This window comes from Nyctibius grandis, chromosome Z, assembly GCF_013368605.1.
Source record: "Nyctibius grandis isolate bNycGra1 chromosome Z, bNycGra1.pri, whole genome shotgun sequence".
Lineage (NCBI taxonomy): Eukaryota > Metazoa > Chordata > Aves > Nyctibiiformes > Nyctibiidae > Nyctibius > Nyctibius grandis.
Window position 1 is genome coordinate 105307 of NC_090695.1, and position 24192 is coordinate 129498.

General features: G+C 50.9%; 1 protein-coding gene across 1 annotated transcript; it reads right to left on the minus strand.

Moving 5' to 3' along the window:
- Positions 1-525: 525 nt before the first annotated feature.
- Positions 526-21673, minus strand: MAPK4 (mitogen-activated protein kinase 4). The gene is made up of 5 exons (XM_068423658.1): positions 21128-21673; positions 11659-11803; positions 6525-6686; positions 3634-3835; positions 526-1213 (listed from the first exon to the last, which is right to left on the minus strand). The coding sequence occupies exons 1-5, from the start codon at positions 21671-21673 to the stop codon at positions 526-528; spliced, it is 1743 nt and encodes a 580-aa protein (XP_068279759.1).
- Between the last annotated feature and the right edge of the window lie 2519 nt (positions 21674-24192).

Here is a 24192-nt window from a genome sequence, read left to right on the forward strand (position 1 = left end):
CTCTACCTCTAGTTCCATTCTCTGCCTGGCATTGCTGCTCTCCGTACCGCCTGTACTCCCACGGGTGCCCCAGAGGAGCTCAAAGTTTGGCATTTTGGGAACCCATCAAACCAGGAGTGTACCTGACCTTAATGAAAATGCTGATTTTGTCCTCATCATTTTAAGATGCTATAGAAAAAGAAAGGAAAAGAAGTTGATTTGACTTCTGTTTGAAAACTTATCATGTACTGTCATCTTCCCCTCGTACATTAAAGTTTCAAACAGGTCCCAGAGATTGCAAGGCAAGAGTGTTAAGGCAGTAGAAGAAACTTGGTATTTCATTCACACCTCTTGATTCCCTTAAAGGTATTTCTAAGGCATCAAAAGGGGCACGTGGTTTGTGCTTGCCTTTTCAGAAAAAGGCATTCAGTACAGCGTAAAAAAACGGATGCTCAATGACAGACGGAAGCCACTCAGCCCCAGGCAATGGCCACACCATCAGAGAGGAACAGGGAGATACGGCGGGGTTTCCCGGGTGTGTGTTCCTCACCATCGCTCTTTCTGGTACACCTCTGTTTGTACAATCTCACCGGGGTGCTCAGATATGCAGGCCCCGTTGATGTCATTGAGCTTGTTGTCTGGAAGATCCTCGGGTTTTGTGCAAAGTTTCAGTGCCCTGGAGATGAAGACGTCCAAGTCAAAGTCAGGGTCTGTTTCACTATTCACCTCCGTGGGTTCTTTGTGGAGGTGGTGAGGAGAAGATGGCAGGCTCCGTTCCTGAATCTCCGGAAGAGGACTGGCACACTCGAGACCCACCTGCGTGCTCTTCACCCACTGAGCAATCTCCAGAAAGAGGTTGGATGGTTCTTCTTCCAGAGATAGCTCAGCTGCGGGTGCTATGGTTGCTCTTTTCCAGTGGGATAAATCTAAAATCAGCTTGGGCTCTGAGTAATGATGGGGCTTATTGTCTCTCCACAGCAATTTGTCCAAGTAGGAAGGTGACCCCACTTTGTAATCACACGATTTCCCACAATCGGCATCAAATACTCGGTCCATCGAGGAGTGGGATAGCTCCAAGAACCTCTCCGAGCTGCTTTGTGAGTATTTCCGTGGATCAACTTGTGCTTCTTCAGCGATGGATTCAGACCCTGCCCGGGGATCTCGCTGAACCTCATCCATGCCATGGTATTTATCGTGTCTCCATTCCAAATCGGAGGACAGGCTTACTTGATACCTGTGAAAGACACACTGCTATTAGATGGACTGCCAATGGCTTCGTTAGGAACAGAATCACAGAATCACAGAATCAATCAGGTTGGAAGAGACCTCTGGGATCATCAAGTCCAACCATTGCCCTGACACCACCCTGTCAACTAGACCAGATCTAACAGCAATGTGTTGCACGTTGCTGCTGCTGTTTTTACCTTTTTCATGCTAATATGCTGCAGATTTATAAGTTCTTATTAACATTAAAGACCTTTTTCTTGTCTGTTAATTTATTGTGAGTAATTTATGAGGAGTCTCAGGCTTGTCCAGTCTGCATGGGCAGGACCAGTAGAGGGAATAAAAGCCCAATAACCAAACCAACTGGCCACTTAATTTAGCCAATCATCACCTTCTCTCCACTTGGGATTAAAACGTGATTAACAATATTAATAATCAAACTCTCCCTCAGCCCAGAAACAAGCACCCGCAGTGCAAGTGCTCCTTGTTTGTTGCCATAAAAGTAAAAAAGACGAGCTTAAATCCCCACTGAGACTGGACATCACCAGTCTACTCTGACGTCATGGACCAAGAGCATCCCTGAAGGGTCACCTTGCTAAGTGATAACTTCTCAAGCCTGTCAAACTCCCTTAATTGCAATTATCTGACAACACCCACTCTTAGACACGGTTTTCAAAGTGACATCTAATTTCCTGTCTCCTAACTGAGCTGCCTTTACATGATGTGTTATCCCAGGTATTGGGGCTCTACGTCCCGGCAACAAAACGCTCTTCAGGTGTCCCACAGCACACAGGCAAAATCATTTCCCATTTCTAAAACGCTCAGCTGGAGTGTTACTAGAGCACAAGTGTGATGAGGAGCAGCTGAGGGACCTGGGGGTGTTTAGTCTGGAGAAAAGGAGGCTGAGGGGAGACCTTCTCGCTCTCTACAACTGCCTGAAAGGAGGTTGGAGCGAGGTGGGGGTCGGTCTCTTCTCCCAAGTAACAAGTGATAGGATGAGAGGAAATGGCCTCAAGTTGTGCAAGGGGAGGTTTAGATTGGAGATCAGGGTTCACCAAAAGGGTTGTCAAGCACTGGCACAGGCTGCCCAGGGCAGTGGTGGAGTCCCCATCCCTGGAGGGATTTAAAAGCCGTGTAGATGTGGTGCTGAGGGACATGGGTTAGTGGTGGCCTTGGCAGTGCTGGGTTAATGGTTGGACTTGATGATCTTAAAGGTCCTTTCCAACCAAAACGATTCCATGTTGCAAAATTTACAGCCTTGTAGCAGATGTCCCCAGATGGGTGGCAGGACCAACAGCCTAGGTCCCAGCCTCTTGTGTCACAACAAGAGATAAAAGGGTGACAAGGTGACCTCCAGCAGCTGATTTGCTTCTTTGGAGAATATAAGTGGCAGGGATCCTGGAGCTGTGGGGATACACTGAAGACAGATAACCTGAGAAAAGCTTCCAGCTTTCCTCTTACCTAATTTACCTGGTTGTGCCCCCCAGCCTCCGTCCTCATACTTGTTCACTCAGGCAAGGAGATTAATAACCATGAAGGCAAGGGATTTATTTAGATTATTTTTTCAATGCTGGTGAAATAATAGTGGATTAAGAAGCTGAGGAGATTTCATTGCTATACAGAGAGGAATAATGCTGCAGACATGTTCAGCCAGCTCAGCTGGAAGGAGGTCTATAGGAAAGTGAACCTAGTTAATTCTTAGCTGCTTACCTTGCCCTACCTGGTCCGGTTACCTGGCCTAGTAACTGGGGTAATCATCTAGGACAGGAGAGACCTCAGCTCAAGGCTTTATCTGCTCTAAACTTCCTGTACGAATTTCAGCAAACCATTTAAAAGCCGACACAATTAAAGATTTGTTTTAAAAGACCCCAGATCTGTGGCCTCTGGGGCTTACACGCCTTGAAAAGTGATAAATATAGAGCTCCAAATCAGGCCTGGTCCCCAACAGGTACAAGAATTACCAGTCACTTTATAACTGGTATTACAGGGACAGAGGCAAGAGGGAAGAACCGTAGTGTCATTTCACAGAATCACAGAATCAACCAGGTTGGAAGAGACCTCAGGGATCATCGAGTCCAACCGTTGCCTTGACACCACCCTGTCAACTAGACCATTTAAACAGATGGAACTCAAATGAAGACAATATAGGCTGTGAATAAAACCAAGAGTAGAAAGATAGTAACTGCAACATGCAGACTCAACACCTATTCCCTGTAGAAATCAGTGACGAACCTCTCGTTGGCTTCAGCAAGGTGCCAGCTCGAGCCAGAATTACACCATGGCACAAAGAAGGAAAAGAAAGTGTCCTTCATGGGTGTGGACCACGTGTGACTGAACCCAACCAAAAGCAGGTCAGAGACTCACCAGTCAAGCTCTGCCTAAAGGATTTAAGCCAGTATCTGGTCTCTGGCCCAGCCCTGGGTACCGTACCTGTCCCAGTTAGACATCTGGCTCTGGTTGGCTTCCATCAGTAAAATATCATCAATCTCATCCTCAATCCGGAACGGATGCTGAGACACTGGTTCGTCCTCGGGGCAGGAATACGGACTCATGTACGGATGCTGCAGACCCATCTCAGCCGTTAATCGATCCATAGGGTTAAACGTCAGTATTTTCTCCAGAAAATCAATAGCTGTGAAGGAGAGAGAAACAAGCTCATTAATTCCTCAAAAGCAATACCAGCTCCCTTTCCAGGACGAGCCTCACGAATCCCCCCCATAACAAATCCCCTTGAAGGAAGGAATTAAAGGTCACATCCCACGTGCATCTCGAATGGACACTTCTCTCCTCGAAGCATCCATCTTACCCCCCATGGGAGCTGTGTGCTTGCGGCGGAGCAATCCTGCACCCTGCAGGTGTCACCTCACCTAGCAAGGCAGGAGAAATGATGGGGAGAGCATCACACCTCCACACGACAGCGTACACATGTGATACCCAGCACTGTGATCCCGGGCCAGAACGCTAAGCTCGTACCCCAAAAAGACCTTTGGATGGTGTCGGGATCCGCCTCCACGCTCTCAGATTCATTTGACAAGCACACTGAGTGTCAGACAACTGATTTCACATCTTTATGGGCAGCTGAAGAAGGATTAGATTTAAAGTACAGTTTTTAAAAGTCTTTGGTGTGACCAACGCTACGAAATTACTTTCCCCATTAATATTTAAAGAATTCTGAGTGCCTAAAATTATTTTAGAAAGACTGTGGAGCACGAACTCTTTCTACGATGATGGAGGAGGAAATTAAGTGCAATTAAAATGATTAGAATTAAATCTAAATGTAGAGGGTTTGTTGTGATTTCTTTGATGATTCCTTTTACTGAGGTTATGTGATAAGATCAAATATCTTCGTTAAAGATGTTGCTTATTCGGTTGATTCTCGGTGCATGGAAGAATCCCTGAGAGTTCTGATAATATAAAAAGGAATACGTGTTTCTTCAGTTACAACTTTCACATTGTACCTGTAGAAACGTCCCCATTAAAGATGTAATTGTGTGAACGGGGCCGTTTCTTTAGGGGCAAAATCACTCAGCAGAAAGGGCGGGCCGCACCTATTGCCTCCGTGCTTAAACATTAACCAACACCCCATTGTCTCCCACGGGATTATTTCATTGCTTGGACTAATTAAGTAGGAAGGAATCAATAGCTTCCTAAGGTCACTGACTGCAGGCAAGAAGCGTGGTGGAACGATATATTACATGTTATATATTACGATATATTACGGGTCAGAGAGGCAGGAAAATGGCCATGAATTATGTAAGGGACGCAGGTGACCTTTCTTCCTGCAGTAACGACAGGGAATAAATCCGTTCCTGCCTGCCAGAGGCTGACGTGGTCCCTGGGTAACCCGGGCTGACGGGTACCGCATCGCCAAGCCCACATAGCGGACGTCTTATAATGAAGAATTACACCAGCGAACGTAAGCCAGGCTTGGTCTTGACGTCTTCCCACCAGCAGCTCCACCAGCCCAGTTTAAGCCTTGGAAGGAGCTCAGAAGAGCTGACGTGCCCTGGGTCCAATGCTGCTCAACTCTGGCTGCCGCCCTGCAAGCTCTCACTGCCTACAAAGCCGCTGCAGGCACAAGTTCAGGTCCAAAAGCCTGGAGTTTGCAGCCCCCTCGTAACAACACACCACTGATTTTTTTTTTAATCTTTAATCCAAAGAAGGGAAGTGGCTGAAGTGGTATTTGATCATTTCAGGCTGTGCCAGTCCAACACAAGCGACGTCCAAGCCTCGGAGCGCTTGGACAACGTTTCTGCCTGTAGCAACCATCTCACGGAGTTATTTGTGGAGTAAAAGCATTTGTTTTCTTGTACTACACAATTGCATTCATGCAAAAAGCACAGCAAGGAAATAAACGGGGCGTGAAAATACACTCTGGGCTGAACCCTCCAGAAGAGGAATGGGAAGGGAGGGAAGCAAGGTTAGACAAAGGAGATGCACCTTGAAAGTGCCTTGGAAGACTATTTCACCCTTATTTCTGTACAAGCTACCTGTGACAAAGCTACTGCATCACGAGTGCTGTCCTGCAGTCCACGCCTTCCACAGAAGGACGATGAGCAGGACCTGGGGGCACAGTGGTAGAGGCACGTGAGCTACAGGCGGGAGCATGCACTGCAGACCCCCAGATACCTGGGGGTGTTGATGGATGGCCAGCTGAACACAAGCCAGCAGAGTGCCCAGGTGGCCAAGAAAGCCACCAGCACCCTGGCTTGTACCAGCACTAGTGTGGCCAGCAGGACTAGGGCAGGGATCGTCCCGCTGTACTCGGCACTGGTGAGGCCACACCTCAAATCCTGTGTTCAGTTTTGGGCCCCTCACTGCAAGAAAGACCTTGAGGTGCTGGAGTGAGTCCAGAGAAGGGCAACGAAGGTGGTGAAGGGTCTGGAGCACAAGTGTGATGCGGAGCAGCTGAGGGACCTGGGGGTGTTTAGTGTGGAGAAAAGGAGGCTGAAGGGGAGACCTTCTCGCTCTCTTCAACTACCTGAAAGGAGGGTGTAGCAAGGTGGGGTCTGGTCTCTTCTCCCAGATACAAGTGATAGGACGAGAGGAAACGGCCTCAAGTTGTGCCAGGGGAGGTTTAGATTGGAGATCAGGAACAATTTCTTCACGGAAAGGGTTGTCAAGCATTGGAACAGGCTGCCCAGGGCAGTGGTGGAGTCCCCATCCCTGGAGGGATTTAAAAGCCGTGTAGATGTGGTGCTGAGGGACATGGGTTAGTGGTGGGCTTGGCAGTGCTGGGTTAATGGTTGGACTCGATGATCTTAAAGGTCCTTTCCAACCAAAACAATTCTATTATTCTAAACCAGCAGACATTACGGTACCTTCACTGTCCACTTCAGGGAGCAGCTTGCGCAGTGGCTTCCTCACTTCCCAGGTGCTGTTGATGAACGTGGGCATCACTTTGAGCAGCTCTTCTTTGTCTTCCTCGTGGATAACGGGGATCGTCTCCAGAATAAGCTGCATCTGTTCCAGCTCGTGACCCCCTAAATGGGTAGAAAACACAGTGAGATGAGACCCAGAAGTTAAATCAGGAGTGGGAGGGGGTTGGTATTATCAGGCACCTTCCTGCACAGCCAGCCCTCTGAAATGAGCTACATCACTGCAGCGTTGCATCTCCCACCAGCCCCTCCACACTGATGCATCCCTGCGTTAGCCATCACTCTTTGCTTCAAGGAAAATGTGGTGGGACCTCCAGCCAGGTCACCTCTTTTTAAGGGTGAAAGAGTTAATTGAGACAATTTGCCCTTCTGGTGTAATCAGCACAACGCCCGCTGCCGTCACCACGTGTCCTTGCCACGCGCTGGGCTACACTGAGAAGCAAAGCCCCTCTGTGAAGCGGCAACAAAAAGTGCTGCCACGACCCCAATGAGAACAAGAAGATGGTGAACCCAGCTCCAGGGGTCCCAAAGCTTCATCTTTAAATGACTGCAAGTCCTGACCTCTGCACTCCTCTGATGGGAAAAAGGGTTTTCTGAGCAGGTCCCACCTGGCTGCTGGGCACCAAGTCAAGGCTCTGACGGTGACGATCCCCACAACCGCTATGAGCAATCATGTATTTTTTAATCCTTTTCCTTCAGGACATATTTATCCACACAACCCTAAGCCCCCGCTCAGGACTTGCTACCTCTCAGTGAGAGGAGAGGAGCGGTAGCGCCAGCAGAGCTGAGCCAACCGCTTCGTTAATGAACGTTAATCCCATTCTTTAGTGCGCTATTGGATGTGACCAAGAGCTCTGAGGCTCATTTCCAGCTTCCTATGTGTACAGAGAAGCAGCCTGGCAGAAATACCGAGTCACACTATTATCTGTCTGCCAGAAACACTGGTTATAAATATTCTGTCATTAGAGGCAGGACTATCCATTAAGACCGCGAGCTGGCTGGCGTGGACAAACCAACGGGGGATTTTTGGGGCTACGAAGCCCCTTGTTGTCCCACTGATGGATTTCAGGCTGCTTCACCGGCAAGCAGCACCTGGCTGATCCACAGCAAGAGGAGTGAACCTCATACACTGCACAGAACTTCTGATCAGTCTGCAGGGAGGGTGGAGAGGCCAGCTCAGAGGGGATGGTGGAGACCATTGCTGGCTTCATGCCCTCAGGCAACCTTTGGAGGTTCCTGGCTCGTCGCAGGGGTGCCCTCCCCAGCTCAGAGCTCCCTGTGGGTCTGCAGGAGGATTCCAGACTCAAATCCATGGAGCTGACCCCAAACACACCCACCCTGGGGCAAGGGTAAGTCCAAATGTCGGGATTGGGAAAGGGTCTCCATCCATCATGGCCTCATCACTCCAACAAGGTCTGGTTCAACGCAGTCGTGGCCACTTTCATCTCAAATGGCATCGCTCCGAGCCAAGACACGGCAATGAACTTAGACAACCCCAAACCAACACTGACATGAGCACAGCTGGTCACCATCACACCACACGTCTGCTCAGAACAAAGCCTCAGAAGAAGACATAGCAATAGGAAAAGCAAAAAAGACAGAGAAAGACACAGCTAATATCAATCCTGGGCAAATACAATCACTTTCCTACAGAAAAACTAATTTTAGGTCATCTAGAGGTTCGCAGCATGGCTCCAGGAGAAAATAAAGATGACCACCAGGATACAAACACCTCGTTAGTCAGGCTAATTCCTAAATTGTGATCAAAATTACAGGGTATTAAAAGTCACAAAGGCTTTATGGCTGCTCTCCTCTTGGTGCAGCTCCAGCCACCGCTCACCAAAGGTACCTGGCACCGTGTTTAGTTACAGAAAGAAGGTGCTAACGCAACACTGGAAGCGTTGAATTATAGCTCTCAAGAACCCAGTTCCCCACCGTTCTCCTCGATTTATGTAATTCCTCAGGACCTTCTGGAGGCATTAATCCCTGAAAAGAAAAAACACGAACTACAGACAGAATAAACACAACGTGCTGTTGTTACCGAAGGAGACAACAAGGAGCTTTGCATCATGTCTTGGAAAAGGGAACCCTTCCCCGGGCTCGCAGCCAAGTCCTGGCTGAGCACCCAAACCCTGCTAGCGAATCCTCTGGGAGCAAGCACCACCTCCTTGCTCCTGGTGAGCCCCACAGCCCCACTGGTGAACGCCACGGAGATCTGGGAGGACAGGCAGCTTGTTTCTTCCTCCTATTTTCTCTTGCTTCCACAGGCGATGCTTTTGGACACGCTTTGGCAGCAGAGGGTGGAGAAGTCACTGGAGGGAGCTGTAGCAGCTCTGTTACAGATGCTCTTCCCCGTTTTCCACGCTGCTCATGGTGGGGAGTTCTCTAAAGGTCTGCAAACCAGATTTGAGCTGCTGGAGACCCGCGATGCTTCGGGTGAGCCCAATTTCTTGGGCCCTCCCAGGGCTCTGCCAAACCTGAGGCTGCTCCTGCCACCGCATCACCCAGAGAAGGGGCTGCAGGGAGGGTGAGGGGGCTGGGGGTCCCGCTCCGCTGGGTGTTCATTACCTTGTGGAGGAGAATGAGTGACATCTGCTCCTAATAACCGATCACCTGAATTGAACCGCCTTGCTTAAGCACCCCAGACAGACTGCTGAGTTAATTATAATGACTTATGCTAAGCACCCAATTTAAATTGCGCCGCTGACGCACACTCGAGAAACAATTTATCCAGCGTAAGGCAATTACTGGAGGTTGGCAGCTTTCTGGGAACTGCATCGCTGTTATTTCCCACGGGGTGTTTGCCGGCAACCCAGGGCTCTCCCAAAGTCTCATCCTGGCCAGCGACAAACTCCTTCTCCCAAGCAAAGAGGAGAAAAGCAAAAGGAAAGATGAATCCCCCACACTGCTGTGCAGGTGTTTACCTGTTTTAGCTGTTCTGAGTGATTGGGTTTTTATTCTCCTCCTTTTTGGACACCAGCAGATGAAAGATGGTACGTGGCGTGGGACACCATGGGCACCCTGCCCCACTGCCAGGCTCCCACCCTGGCTCTTCGTTAGTTATTGGTATAGGAGGAGGCCAGGAAAAGGGGGCATGGGGCCAAGACCTTCCTGTAACAACTCAACAGACTATTTTTAAAGCAATCCGAAAGGAATATGTATTTTGAGCTCCTGTTTTGATCCCCATCCATTAACTAAGCATCCTGCCATCATCTCAGGGCTTTTTAAGTGATTGCACAGGGCTGGAAAGCAGAGGCACAGGGATGCTGGCAGCACGCGTCCGGCTGAGCCCAGTCTGATCTGCCAAATCCCATCTCCTGGTCTCCGACCTGCTGTGGACTCTCAGAAACCAACCTCCAAAGCAGGTTCCCGTACAGCTGCGCTGGGGCATCTCATCCAGGCAGCCAGGACAGGATTGATCTCACCTGTAGCCACGTGTAACCCCAGCATGGGCACTTCACCTTGTTCTCCAGATGCAATTTATGAGCAGTATTGGAAAAATAAATATTTCTAAGGCACAGTCCATCTCTTATAAGGCAGAGAGCTAACAGAGGGAAGATGAATCACATCCTGGAGCTGCCTTCACCTCTGCCTTGACCAGGAAGGGAGCTTTAAGGACCAGTTCGGACACCTGGGTGGTAGATAGCTGGTGTCAGCCAAAGTAACCTCTACCCTGGGGTCCACAGACAACAAAAAAACCCAAGCTGGGGCTGAGACAGGGGTCAAGCATGGTTTTAAAAGCCAGGCTAAAGATGGGTGCTTGGGTGCAATGGTGGGGATGGCCAGAGAAGGACCTGGACAGGCCACTCTTGTTTTGCTGTTTGACGTGGGGAGCAAGTACAGGAAAACAGAGATCGACTTAAGAGTCCAAAAAGATTTCCCAGGGGTCCAGCTACACCCAGTTTAATACAAGCCGGCACGTTGCTCCAGTCTGGTGCAACTCGTGCAGGACCAGGACCCTTCCATCTGCACTGGGGTTTGCTTCTGCTGCTCTGGTTTACCTGGGGCTAGTTTAGATCTGGTGTCCTGGTCTGGCAGAGCCTTAGCTCTGCCCTGGAAAGGCATCCTCCAGTTGGCTTCCACCCAAAAAGCTTTGAGACCCTTCCACAGTGCACACCACATCTCGGCAAGGGGTGGTGGCTGGCAGAGCTGCCTTGGGAGCTCGCTCACATGCAGCATCTCCCAGCGAGACCAGAAAATCCCCTGCATCTGCAGGGACAAGCGGCACGTGGAGATGTCCCCGCTCCTCCAATATATCCCTGGCGAGGGAGCAGGAACAGCCAGGTCTGATGCAGAATTTACAGAGCTGGACTCAAAACTTTTGGGGAAGGGAGACCAAGGGCAAGAGGAAGACCATCGCCGCAGACCTTGGGCAGCTTCTTTGATAGCCAGAGGGCAGCTGCTTCATTCCCAAACGAATGCCACCGTGTCCCAGCTTGGGAAGCTTGGGAATACATTTTTGGAATTGTATTAAATAAAGATTTGCTCCTCAAGAACATTGGAGTTGAGCTTCAAATGCTGCACTGATAATTATGCGCTTTATGTCCCCTTTTCCTTGCGCTGTGCCTTCACAACTCCAATACCCACTTATAGAAAACCCCTGAAACTGGCTGAAAATGGGTAGCAGCATCCAAAAGTTTTCCCTCAAAGAGAACAAATACCTTGAAGACACCGATCACAATTAAATCCATGGCACAGAGCACAAACCTCTTGGGACAAGGCTACGTTATCGCATGTCCTTATACTCCACCCTATGTGTTTTTTTTTTAGCATCTTTCCTACCAACAAGAAGCTCTTATTTTCTGTCAGAAATAAGGCAGAGTGAAAATCCAGATGGTAACTCTTCTCCGGCCCCAAGGGCCTGCCTGTACCAGGGAAGTTTGCACCATCCAAGGGACCCTCTAAGAGCAGAGGTTGTGGAAGTGAAGTTTGGTCTGGAGACAGCTCTCATGTCTAATAACCAAGCATAGCATCCCTGTAGGAGAATTCCCTCTGCCATGCTAAAGAGCCTTTGAATTGGGTAGCAAGGAAGGAGGGAGGGAGGGAAAAAATTAATCAACAGGAGGCAGATACCTACCAGCGAAGAGCATCCTTCCAGTCAGCATCTCAGCCAAGATGCATCCGGCCGCCCACATGTCGATGGCTTTGGTGTAGTTGTTTGGCGAGAGGAGGAGGCGGGGAGAGCGATACCATTTTGTTACTAAGCCTTCGGAAAGGTAACCCTGAAAAAACAGAGACAGAGACGTCAGCAGCCTTGCAAGAGAGCTCCTCTGCTCCTCCCCCGTCAGCCCTCGCTGCCCGCTGTGGCCCCACCATCGGATCCTGCAGAGAAACCTGCCCATCACGCTCGTGCTGCACCTATAGCAGGTTGTGGTTGTGTATCTTGCAGGAAGCAAAGAGGTGAGACATACACCACTGGAAACAGAGACGCTTCGGTGCTCCAGGAGGCAAAGCACTTGCTGCTCCCCAAAAACTTATTTGCGGTTTGTCACTGTGGTACTGAAGCATCTTCTGCAAAGGACACATGGTTTCAATAGCACAGATTTGCAGATCATACCTGCAAAAGCTATTTCAGGTCACTCCTAGAGGACTTAGATGTATAATATAAATCCCAATTTGCCCATCTGAGACATTTTTGGAAGTTAAGCACATTATTGAGGTACTTTGTTGGGTCCCAGCTATAACCCACCGGTGCGTGAAGGACGCCTTTCCCACCTCAGTACCCACAAGCACAGTGCTTGGATTTCCAAACGTTACCAGTTTGCAATCTTTTATAGAATCTTAGAATGGTTTGGGTTGGAAGGGACCTTAAAGATCATCTAGTTCCAACCCCCTGCCACAGGCAGGGACACCTTCCACTAGACCAGGTTGCTCCAAGCCCCATCCAACCTGGCCTTGAACACTGCCAGGGAGGGGGCAGCCACAGCTTCTCTGGGCAATTCCTTCTCACTGATTCCATCTCTAGTTAAGCCTATACCTATAGTCCCTCCATAGCTACTTAAACCTCTAGTAACAGCAAGCTACGTGGTGCTGAGTTCCCAAGGATCCAACTCCCAGCACTGGATTGAATTTTTGAAGGGCAGGAGCTCCCTGAGGAGCCCATGCAAGAGCAGCCGCCCCTGGGTCAACCCACAACGAGTCCCTGGGGACACACAAGATCAGAGCAGAGGTGGCACGGGGAGCACGCAGGGCTCCCGAGCGGGCAGAGGACGTGCTCAGCAGGATGCTGCCTTGCAGAGAAGCCCCAGGTGAGTTCACCTTGCCTGCATCCGCGGGATGCTGCTGTAGTGAACCCGCTTCGGTTCAGGGCATGGGCTGGGAACTGCGTACGAGCCCACGCAGCACCTCACAGGGATGAGACGTGGGATGACAAGGGGACGGGTAGAAAAACAGATTTATGGAGGAAAATCACTACAGCATGGAAGGAAAGTCTCCTGAACCAGTGGATGTCTTCAAGCATCACCGAGCAGGTAACACTGAGCCAAGACTTGAAAAGAAGATGCTGGGGGATCAGTGGGAAAGCTTCTGGGGATTAGCTAGCTGATGGAGAGCTAGGAAACCCTGCCCTTTCTGCACTGAGCCTGAGTCCTGCCTAAAAACATCACCTCCTGTCCTCACCACCCAGCCGCTGGGGCCCCGGCATCGCCGCCGGCAGCCGGGTGGCGTGGGGCAGGTCCTCATCCTCCGTCCTACAGTGAGGATGGTCGGTTGGGATGCTTGACCTGGTTGTAAAGGAGATGTCCTCAGCAGCGGCTCACGGGACAAAGACCAAGCGCCGTCGCCTCTTTGGACCTCAGCCCTCCCGTTCCTGGACTCACCCGGGAGATTTCAGACAAGTGCCAAGCACTCAGCAGCTCCCGCTGAAATCAAGGGGACGCGTTCAACCCCATAAATAACACGGGCATCATAATAGATGTCCCAGCACACCCAGATTCGCTCGCCGGCCAAGCTCCGGATGCGCGGGTGCCACACCAGGGCTGGACCTGAATGGTTATTTCATCAGGATAATGGTGGGATATTCATAAGTGGCATTTTGTGTGTTAAATATAACGCATTAACGGAACGAGGTAGATTGAAACGCAGTAGAAAAGAGAAAATAAAATGAAATTATAGAGTTGAATCGCATTTAAATGTCACAAAGCATTTGGAGAGTATCAAAATGCAATGACAGCATGAATACAGTTCACATAAAAACTCACTTAAAAACTCCACCTAATCGATACAGTTTCATAAACTGTTTTCAGTTGCACTATAACCGCGGATGCAGTTGTGCTACGTAACGTCTCCTGGGATGTTACAGGACACATCTCTCACCCCAAACGCGAGAGCCATGCACCATCACGAACACTACGAGGTTTATAACGCTCCTCTTCCCCCAATCACAGGATCAACCACGTTGGAAGAGACCTCTGGGATCATCGAGTCCAACCATTGCCCTGACACCACCATGACAACTAGACCAGGGCACTAAGTGCCATCTCCAGGCTTTTCTTAAACACCTCCAGAGATGGGGACTCCACCACCTCCCTGGGCAGCCCCTTCCAATGGCTAATGACCCTTGCTGAGAAGAAATGCTTCCTAATGTCCAACCTGAACCTCCCCTGGCCAAGCTTGAGGCTGTGTCCTCCTGTCCTATTGCTGGTTGCCTGGGAGAAGAGGCCGACTCCCACTGCGCTACAACCTCCCTTCAGGTAGTTGGAGACTGCACTAAGGTCACCTCTGAGCCTCCTCTTCTCCAGGCTAAACACCCCCAGCTCCCTCAGCCGTTCCTCATAGCTCAGACCCTCCAGACCCTTCACCAGCTTGGTTGCCCTCCTCTGGACTCGCTCCAACACCTCAACATCTTTCTTGAAGTACATTACAATGCAGGTTTTTTTTCCAATTACCCAACATGCAAGTAATCAAATTTTTAATCATAAAGAGTTTGCTTTTAAAAGCACATTTTAATTTGGGTCGTCTTAAGATAAGCTGTAATGGAGCCTGATTAGCTCAGACGTTTCGCTTCACGCCGTTATATTTCTGCTAACGCTGCTGAATCAGAACTGGCACAAAAGCCCCCAGGTGTTACCCGATCAGACCACTGCTTTTCAGCGACTGCAATTATTCCCAACAACAGACGTTGGTATTTATTGGAAAATCCTACAAAAATAAACTTTGGGGATAGCGATCCAGGGCAATTCCTGGCCGGAGAAATTTCCTCCCTTTCCCAGCAAAGGATATGCCCCTCTCCTGACAGATTTAACGCTCGGTTCATACGTTTCTCCCCTCCGACAGCAAGATGGATTTGAGTTCTCGGGGGTGTGTGCACCACGCAAAACGTATGAGCAACATACTGCAAATATCTATACGTTGCAACAAGCCAGACCTTTTCTTCCCCAGGCATCTCTTCTGTATTGGAGAAAATCCCCTGCAGAATTGACTGTCATCTCTCTGCTTTCGTCTGCTGAATAACCCAGACCATCGCATTTCATCTTGGCACCCACCACCAAGCCCAGGAAAGACCAACAGCTTCTCTCCATCCCACTGACTCGTGGACCATACGGTTGGACCCCGTGGCATTCCACTGCTGGGCTCTGGGTTATCCCTCCTCTGCCTCGGGGGGAAAATACTGGGAAGAGCTGATGGGAGGATTGAAAATCAAGACTTTTCCAACCTGGCCCAAGATCCTCCAGTGGGAGCGGCTGGGGGTGCTCCCTGGATGGGTAGCACGGCACTCCAGTCCTGAGCAGCTTATCCAACCCCACCACCTATGCCTGCTCTGCTTCCATGGTGGCTAAAAACATGGGTTAGACCTTCATTTTTATAAAATACATAAGAAAAAATTCCTCTCCTACCACCTGGAGGAAGTAACTCCAGTCCTGTGGACTATCAAGGACTACAAATCCTATGGAGAAATATCATCACGGCTTTGGGAGCTGGGATCATGCAGTCGCTGGCACAGCCGTGGGATCCACCTAAACCCGGGTTAGGTACGGGCTCAGCTCCTACCCGTGGTGCCAAGGCTTACACGAGGGCAGCAGCTGTGCCAGGGTGGAGAGCCCGAGCACTTCCAGCCATCACCTACGCAAGGCGTGGGCTTTAGCACCACAATTTCACCATTTATGTAGATTCAATCAGACAGAAAGACCACGAGCAGAAGCGTATTAATTAGTCCTAATTAAAATGGAATGTACATCTTCATTACAGTACCCTGTGGATTCAGCACAGCCCTTTCTGAACTGAAGAAATTCGCATCGTTTTGGGTTGACAGAGTGCGTTTATTTCAGGACCACAGACTATTACGTGCTTCATCGGAGGACAGAGGAGGAGAATAACCGAGTCGGGGTCACAGTGGGGTGGCTCTGCGCTGGCTGCCCGAGGGTTGAACGCAGAGGGTGGTCTTCTCTGGGGTGAGTACAGAGCAACATCCCACATCCTCATCTCCTTTGAAGACCTCCTCAGGATGACCCACCTGGGAATTTTATTATTATACTGGATGAACTGGAAGCTATTATGTTCGCACTGATCAACAAATACAAAACAAAGGGAGGACTTCAAAGGTTTGAAGATGTTCTGGAAACTATTTACCATGAGATCACCCCCTAAAAGGGCTGCTGTACCCTCCTTAGCATGGAATTCCTGCCAATTAATGCTGTAATTAATGCTGTAATTAATGCTGCCAATCGGTAACAGGAGAGAGGGTCCCCTGGCAGCCCCACGCAGATGCCTCCAAGTGCTTTGGGGCACCAGGAAGAGCCCCCAGACCCCTAGAAGAAGTAATCTGGCTATCTTGTACAACACGGGCAGGCTAAGGAGCGTCCCGCTTCACCGTCTCGTCACCCAAGTAAAGAGATTCAGCAAGTCTCCACATCCCCATATTGCAGAATCACAGAATCAACCAGGTTGGAAGAGCCCTCTGGGATCATCGAGTCCAATCATTGCGCTGACACCACCATGGCAACTAGACCATGGCACTAAGTGACATGTCCAGGCTTTTCTTAAACCCCTCCAGAGATGGGGACTCCACCACCTCCCTGGGCAGCCCCTTCCAATGGCTAATGACCCTTGCTGAGAAGAAATGCTTCCTAATGTCCAACCTGAACCTCCCCTGGCCAAGCTTGAGGCTGTGTCCTGCTATATTGCAGGTCCTTCTGTTGTCTTCTTCAGGTGGGACCACCCAACCCAGCAGTTCCTCTCTGACCAGCGCCGGGCGAGATGCTGCATGGGATGCAGGGCCGGGGCTGAGTCTACCCTCTGAAACATTTATTTTTAAATTAACTCTCGACGTTCAATGGTATTTATCCCAATTTTTCAAGCTTGGTTTTGCTTGCTCCCTGCTCTGCCAATCCCTCCTGCCCACCATGAGCTGAGGGTGCTCAAGGGAGGGCAGTATCTCACTTTTACACCCTCTTCCCCCCTAAATCTGGGGTAGTTCACATCTGGACTCTCATTTGGAGTCAAAGATATTTATTAGGGCATAAGAGTGAGGATGGACGTTCAGATCACAAACAGCAGCGACTGGGGAAAAAGGGATTAACATAGAGACGTTCTAGAGGGATAAACAGCAGGATTAGTGACTCCCGGGGATAAAAAGAGCAGTAAGAAGGGAAAAAAAAGGAGCCTGCAAGGCTGGATGGTGAGAGCACTGGGGAAGGGACAGGGTGACAGAGAGAGGGAAACACACAGGATCATCTCCCGAGGGTCCTCTCCTGCTAGACCTGATATTCTGTGCCCTAAAGAGATGTTTGCGAGTACATGAGCACCCAGGGAGCTTAGAAATGTGTTTATCTGAGCCAGGGCTAAAATTTAAGCCGTCAGGTCTAAGCAGCCTGTGAAGGTGCAGACCCAGATCTGGATGTGACCTTGGCAGCTTGAAATTCATCTCATTTGCCACCGGGAAGCTTCAAACGAACAGATGTCCCCGTGCTGCTCCTACCACAGGGAGAAAGGGATTTTATCAGCAAACACCGGCCAAATGGTGGGAGAAAGGCAGGCGAAGCTGCTCTGCTTCGAAGCTGGTGAAGGCCAGCACCTCGCTGCGGTCCAGGGCATCTCCCAGAGTAGGAGAACTCTCCCTTTCCTACCAGATTATCCTAATTAAACAGTTGCCTGTTGCAAGCCACGTAAACAAGACCCATTGCCAAGTCAGGGCTATTATTCAGGTGGTATATGCGTTTCTAAGCTGTGTTTAACACTCCGCTCACAACCTACCGCAGTTGTTATTGGCCACAGCAGGATGGTTTGGGATTTGAGGAACATCGGGTCAGAAGAGCTGTGACCTTTTAGACGAACAACAACACACAACCTGCAATTTTTCGTGTTAGCAGAACCCAGCCACTAGTCTAAGCGTATTCCAGATACAAAACATCCGAAAGGAATAAAATCCAACCGCTTAAGACGACCCTTCCTCGCCGCAAGGGCTTGCAAGAAAACATCACGCTAGAGGTGCAGCTCTGCGCTGCCTGCAGAGGTTTGGATCTACCAGGTCTTTACAGCAATTAATGACCCAGGGAACAGGATTTCGTCTGCTTTTGTGCAGCTCTGCATTAGCACCCGCTCGTAGCACGTAAATTTGGGGTGTAAGGATCCCTGTTTGGGCAGCGGGCTGGAGGCCACGTTATTTGTGGTGCTGGATGCTCACCCCAGCGCCGCTATTTTGGGAGCGGTATCCAGGTCTCTGCACAGTGGGGATCTGCTGGGGTTTTTTTTTTGCACTGATGCTCCAGCCTCCCACCCCTGGGAAGAATCAGGAGGATGCTCACACAATGGCATCTTGCAAAGTTACATCCCACCGCGAAGCCGCAGCCTTGGCCATCCTCCTTCCAGCTCTTTCCCGCTGCACTGGCTGGTATTAAGGTGATGGAGAATTGCTTAGAAATAAGAATAATTCTGCAGCAGACATGGACAGATGACTCCTACCCTGATCCTGCAGTCTCTGACAAGATGATGCTCCTTAAACCAGTGATTTTCTGCATTCACATAGCGCTGCCTTGCTCGCAGGGGTTTTCTCCGGGAGTTATCCTCCCTTGGGAAAAGCCTCTCAATGCACCCGACTTTAAAAAAAACAACACACTTATTAAGCCAAGAGCCTCTTCCTGAGCTGGGAAATAAATAACCAGTGAGAAAGGGAGCACAGGAGATGGAGGCAGCAGTGACAAGGACCCCGTGCTCACTCCCCGATGTCCCGTGCAACCTTCTTCCTTTTCCCTATGCCTTACTTCTCCCCAAACCCCAGACTGGAAACCAGAACGGATCAGGGCTCAGCTTCAGGATCACGAGATCATCTTTGCACCATCTTTTTCCCTCTCCCCTTCCCTGCCTCCCAATGCAGAGGAACGGTGACCAGATCAGAGCCACGCTGGGCAGAAACCCCCTGGTAAACGCAAAGCTCGGCACCGGCGTAATGGCGGGTCCATGGGGGACACCAACACTCCTGCACACAAACATCCAGCTCAAGAAAAAGGATTTTCTCTTATCCTACAATACTGAACAGTAAATCTAACCAGAAACCGGGTGCAGACTGCATCACGTCTACTGGTGTGGACCACGTGATACTTTGCTTCCTCGCAGGACCACGTGGATCCATGAGCTGGTGAAGCCTCCACCGTGCTCCTCCACTGCTCGAAAGCTCCAGCCTGGACAGCAACCTCCATTAACCATCTGCAGCTCCCTTGGAAACCCACTAGCATCGGGACTGTGTGTTACAGAGCCTTCTCACCTGGTCCCTTGCCTCACTGACTCCCACGCTGCCTGCCCACGCTGTCAGCGCGGCCGTCGCTCCCACCTTGAGCTGCTTTGCTTTGCCCAGCTCCACCAGCGAAGTCACCATGAGCCGTTCCCAGCTCCAACCTCCCCTTCTTGACAGCACAGGAGAGTCCAGGGACAACCTGGTCACAGCGGTTGTGGGATGCTGGGTCCCTCTGCAGCCCCTTGCCCCAAGAAAGCCCAAACACAGCCAGGGCTCTCCCACTGGGAGAGTTTTATTGCAAGAGGCTGCCATGCCGAATTGAATTTGTTAGAGGAATAAAGCAGTTCTTTTAAAGCTGCATTTTTGCCTCAGTATAGAACTGGTTTCAGTACCTTGAATTATTTCTGCAGGGTTTGGCCGCTGCCTGGGAACACGACCCTTCGCGGAGGAGCCCACAGCCCGTGGCTCACTAAAGCTTGTTAGATATTGCCACTTCGGGGGAGTTTCAGCCCTCCTTGGGCAGAAGGAGAGGAGCTGGCGACAGCAGCAGCAGAGGAAAACTGAGTCAGTCCCAAAGACCCACCAAGGAGGGGATGATTTTCCCTACTCAAGGGCAGGTATTTGTTTTCCTGCATTTTGCTTCATTCCTCCTCTCCCTCCTTTTCCATCCCAGCCAGGCTGCTGCGAGAAGGCGTGTGTGGATCAATGGATGGGATCTCAGGTGATGCCCAAGCTGGGGGTCCCAGGGGGCTCTGGGCATCCCCTGCCCTGAGCAGGGCAGCAGTGGGGCATGCCAGGCTGCACCCGGCCACCCTCAATTGTTATGGCGTTATAATACACTATGTAAGTACTGAAGCACAAAAAATTTTATACATTATTTGGATCTTGACCTCAGATCACAGAATCACAGAATCAATCAGGTTGGAAGAGCCCTCTGGGATCATCAAGTCCAACCACTGCCCTGACACCACCATGGCAACTAGACCAGGGCACTAAGTGCCATGGCCAGGCTTTTCTTAAACCCCTCCAGAGATGGGGACTCCACCACCTCCCTGGGCAGCCCCTTCCAATGGCTAATGACCCTTGCTGAGAAGAAATGCTTCCTGATGTCCAACCTGAACCTCCCCTGGCCAAGCTTGAGGCTGTGTCCTCTTGTCCTATCGCTAGTTGCCTGGGAGAAGAGGCCGACTCCCACCCACTACAACCTCCCTTCAGGTAGTTGTAGACTGCACTAAGGTCACCTCTGAGCCTCCTCTTCTCCAGGCTAAACACCCCCAGCTCCCTCAGCCGTTCCTCGGAGCTCAGACCCTCCAGACCCTTCACCAGCTTGGTCACCCTCCTCTGGACTCACTCCAACACCTCAACATCTTTCTTGAAGTGCGGAGTATATATTAGATATATATGATATAAAGCAATGAAAGACACCTGAATAGCGCTTGAACCCTTCCCGTGACCTGCTTGGTGCTTTGTGGCGCTGGAGAGCCCTGGGGCGCGCTTGGCAGAGCTCGACCAACATTGAGGAAACTTGGCTTGGGGCAGGGAGAGCAACCACCACCAGTGACCACTCCAGCAGCACTTACAGCTGCCTGAACAGCCTCAAGGACTGGTTTCTCCTGAGAAGATAGAATCATAGAATCATAGAACAGTTTGCATTGGAAGGGACCTTAAAGATCATCTAGTTCCAACCCCCTGCCATGGGCAGGGACACCTTCCTCTAGACCAGGTTGCTCCAAGCCCCATCCAACCTGGCCTTAAACACCGCCAGTGAGGAAGATCTACCACAGTCCCACCGCTTCACCCTACATGTGATCTACACCTCCCCGTGCCCTCTGGCAGCTCGCCAAGAGAGCACCGGCCTCGTCGATTCAGCATCACCTACCTTGTGTGAGTAATGCTGATCCACAATTCTGGCCAGCCCGAAGTCGCCGATCTTCAGCACCAGGTCTTCTGTGCTGATGAAAATATTGGCTGGCTTGAGGTCGCGGTGGAGGACGTTGGCCGAGTGGATGTACTTCAGCCCACGCAGCAGCTGGTACATGAAGAGCTTGGCGTGCTCCTCGGCGAGCTTCCCCTGCTCCAGCAGCCGCGCCAGGTCCGTCTCCATGTACTCCTGGACGATGTACACCATGTTAAACTTGAAAAAATCCCCGCGCAGGTTGGTCCCCTTCGGCCCCAACACCTCGTACACCTTCACGATGTTGTCGTGGTCGAGGCGGCGGATGATTTTGATCTCCCGGAACGCGTGCTTCATGCTCCGCGCGTCACCTATGGTGATCTTCTTCACGGCCACTTTGCGGCAGCTCTTGCTGTCGAGGGCTGACAGCACCAGCCCGTTGGCCCCGAAGCCCAGAGGGCGAAAATTGATGAAGCGACAGCCCAGGTCGTACCCGTACACGCTGGCGATACAGTCGCACTTCTCGGCCATCGCGGGCTCCGTCCTCCTCTTCGTCACTTGAAAAGCTGGGAGAGCCGAAGGGCTTCCAGATCACAAGTGTGGTTTGAAGTCAGGTGCCTCATTATTACTTACAGATGCCCATCGCTTCAAGATGACGAGCAGATGCAGTGAAAATAGTTGTGAGCACACACACACACACACACACACAAATAAAATGTTTTAAACTGGGTGAGAAATCCAGGGGTAGAAGAGACTTTCCAAGCAGCGTGGATAAACACAACCCAGAGATCTCCAGCAAAACAGAAAGGTTCTTTTTCTTGAGACTACTCAGCGCTGCTACGTTTTTCAGCCACTTTCTTGTTTTCCTCCTGCGATATCCTCGGGACGATGCCGCAGCGTGGGGCTGGCGGTGCAGCCGGACGCCCAGCCCCGCGTCCCCGGCGTCTCAGTGCTGGGGCAGCCGTCTGGCCCCGCCACGGGGCAGAGCCCAGAGCAGCCCCATGGCCCCTCGGCTGCCTCAAACTCTCCCTGCCCACAAGTTTTAACAGCGTTTTCCCCACCAGTGAAGCGCATCCAGGCACTGGCCGGGCTCCCCAACGATCAGCAAAGCTTCGCCCTTCTCGCCTCTTCCTTCTCGGTGTGCGCAGACCCCATCTTCCCCATCAGCAGGTAGAAATCTCAGCGTTTTGCAGACCCAAACTCACTTTATCGGCTGCATTCAGCGCACCACGCTTCCACGGTTGCAGTTCCAACACCTTCTCCTTGTAGGTCTTTGGCTGGTGAAGCCAAGTGCCATGGGATCGTTACGGCTGGTCGGAGGAGCTCCCTGCGCCGCACAGCCCCGTTACCCCTCAGCAGGTCTCAGTCCCACTCCTGGAAGAAAAGAGGAGATGGATTCATTTGATAGCAGCAGTGCCTGTGCCCTGCCTACGTAACGGCTTGCTGAGGGTTAACCACGAGCAAAACCGTGACCTTTTGGAGATGCATTAGCTGTCCCCTCCAACAGCACGCATCGTTGCCATCGTTTTTGAGATAGGGCTCATGGAGTTTTTCAGCTTGTAACGACCAAAATTGCTTGGGCAAACGAGGCAGCAGCACCCTGGGTGGTTTTGCAAATAACCTTAAACACCGGCTGCGAGGGTGGGACACCCCCTGAATTCGGGGTCCCACAGGAAACCTCAGGGATGCTGCTGTCTCCGTGCCCGTGGTCACAGAATCCCAGAGTCACAGACTGGTTGGGGTTGGAAGGGACCTCTGGAGATCATCTAGTCCAACCCCTGCCAAAGCAGGGTCACCCACAACATGTTGCACAGGGTCGTGTCCAGGTGGGTTTTGAATATCTCCAGAGAAGGAGACTCCCCACCCTTCCTGGGCAGCCTGTGCCAGGGCTCTGGCACCCTCATAGTAAAGAAGTTCCTCCTCATATTCAGATGGAACTTCCCACGTTTCAGCTTGTGCCCGTTGCCCCTTGTCCTGTCACTGGGCACCACTGAGAAGAGTCTGGCCCCATCCTCTTGACACCCACCCCTAAGGTATTTGTAAGTGTTGATAAGATCCCCCCTCAGTCTGCTCTTCTCCAGCTGAACAGCCCCAGCTCCCTCAGCCTCTCCTCATAAGAGAGATGCTCCAGTCCTCTGACCATCTCTGTAACCCCCCACTGGACTCTCTCCAGTAGTTCCTTGTCTTTCTTGAGCTGGGGGATCATGGGGAGCTGCCAAGCCCTTCCTTCATGCAGCAAACCACGCCATTTTAGTGCTTTTATAAAGAGAGATGCTCTGGTGTTGCTCTGCCTGGAGCACACAAGCAGCTAAGGACAGGGCTCGCTTCTCCTCCAGTGTGCCAGGGGAGAAGGAGGAGAACATCCTCATTAAGATGGACGAGCCACGTCATTAGCTGCCGGGATTTACCATCCATCAGCAGCGTCTGCGACTGCAGCTCAGGCGCCCGGCTCTGCTGAGAGCCGCTCACAGAATCAATCACTCAGGTTGGAAGAGCCCTCTGGGCTCATCGAGTCCAATCATTGCCCTGACACCACCATGGCAACTAGACCATGGCACTAAGTGCCATGTCCAGGCTTTTCTTAAACCCCTCCAGAGATGGGGACTCTACCACCTCCCTGGGCACAGGCAGCTGTGTCCCCTTGCTTCTCCAACAGCTTTGCTGCTGATGAACACAGCGGTGGGATGGAAATAGGAGGTGACTTCATCATCTGTCTCCTCTGTGAGGATGCACTCAGTACCCAGATGCCACAAAAAAAATCCCCCCATCTATCCAAATTGAGCAGCTGCTCCGTTCAGGGGCACGAGCCAGCTCGCAGCCTCCCAGCTTCGCTCTTCTGCTCCAGGAGGTCGTGGTTTCACAGACCCAAGAACTTCTCCACGCAAAAACACGCCACAAGGTAGACATCGGGTCCTATGGTCCTCTTTGCAAGTACAGGCGAATAGATAAATATCTATATATAAATATATGAATGATAAAATTTAAGTTGTGTTTTTTTTCACCTCCTATTAATATGAAAAGATTTTATAACACCCTTGGCATTAAGAAGC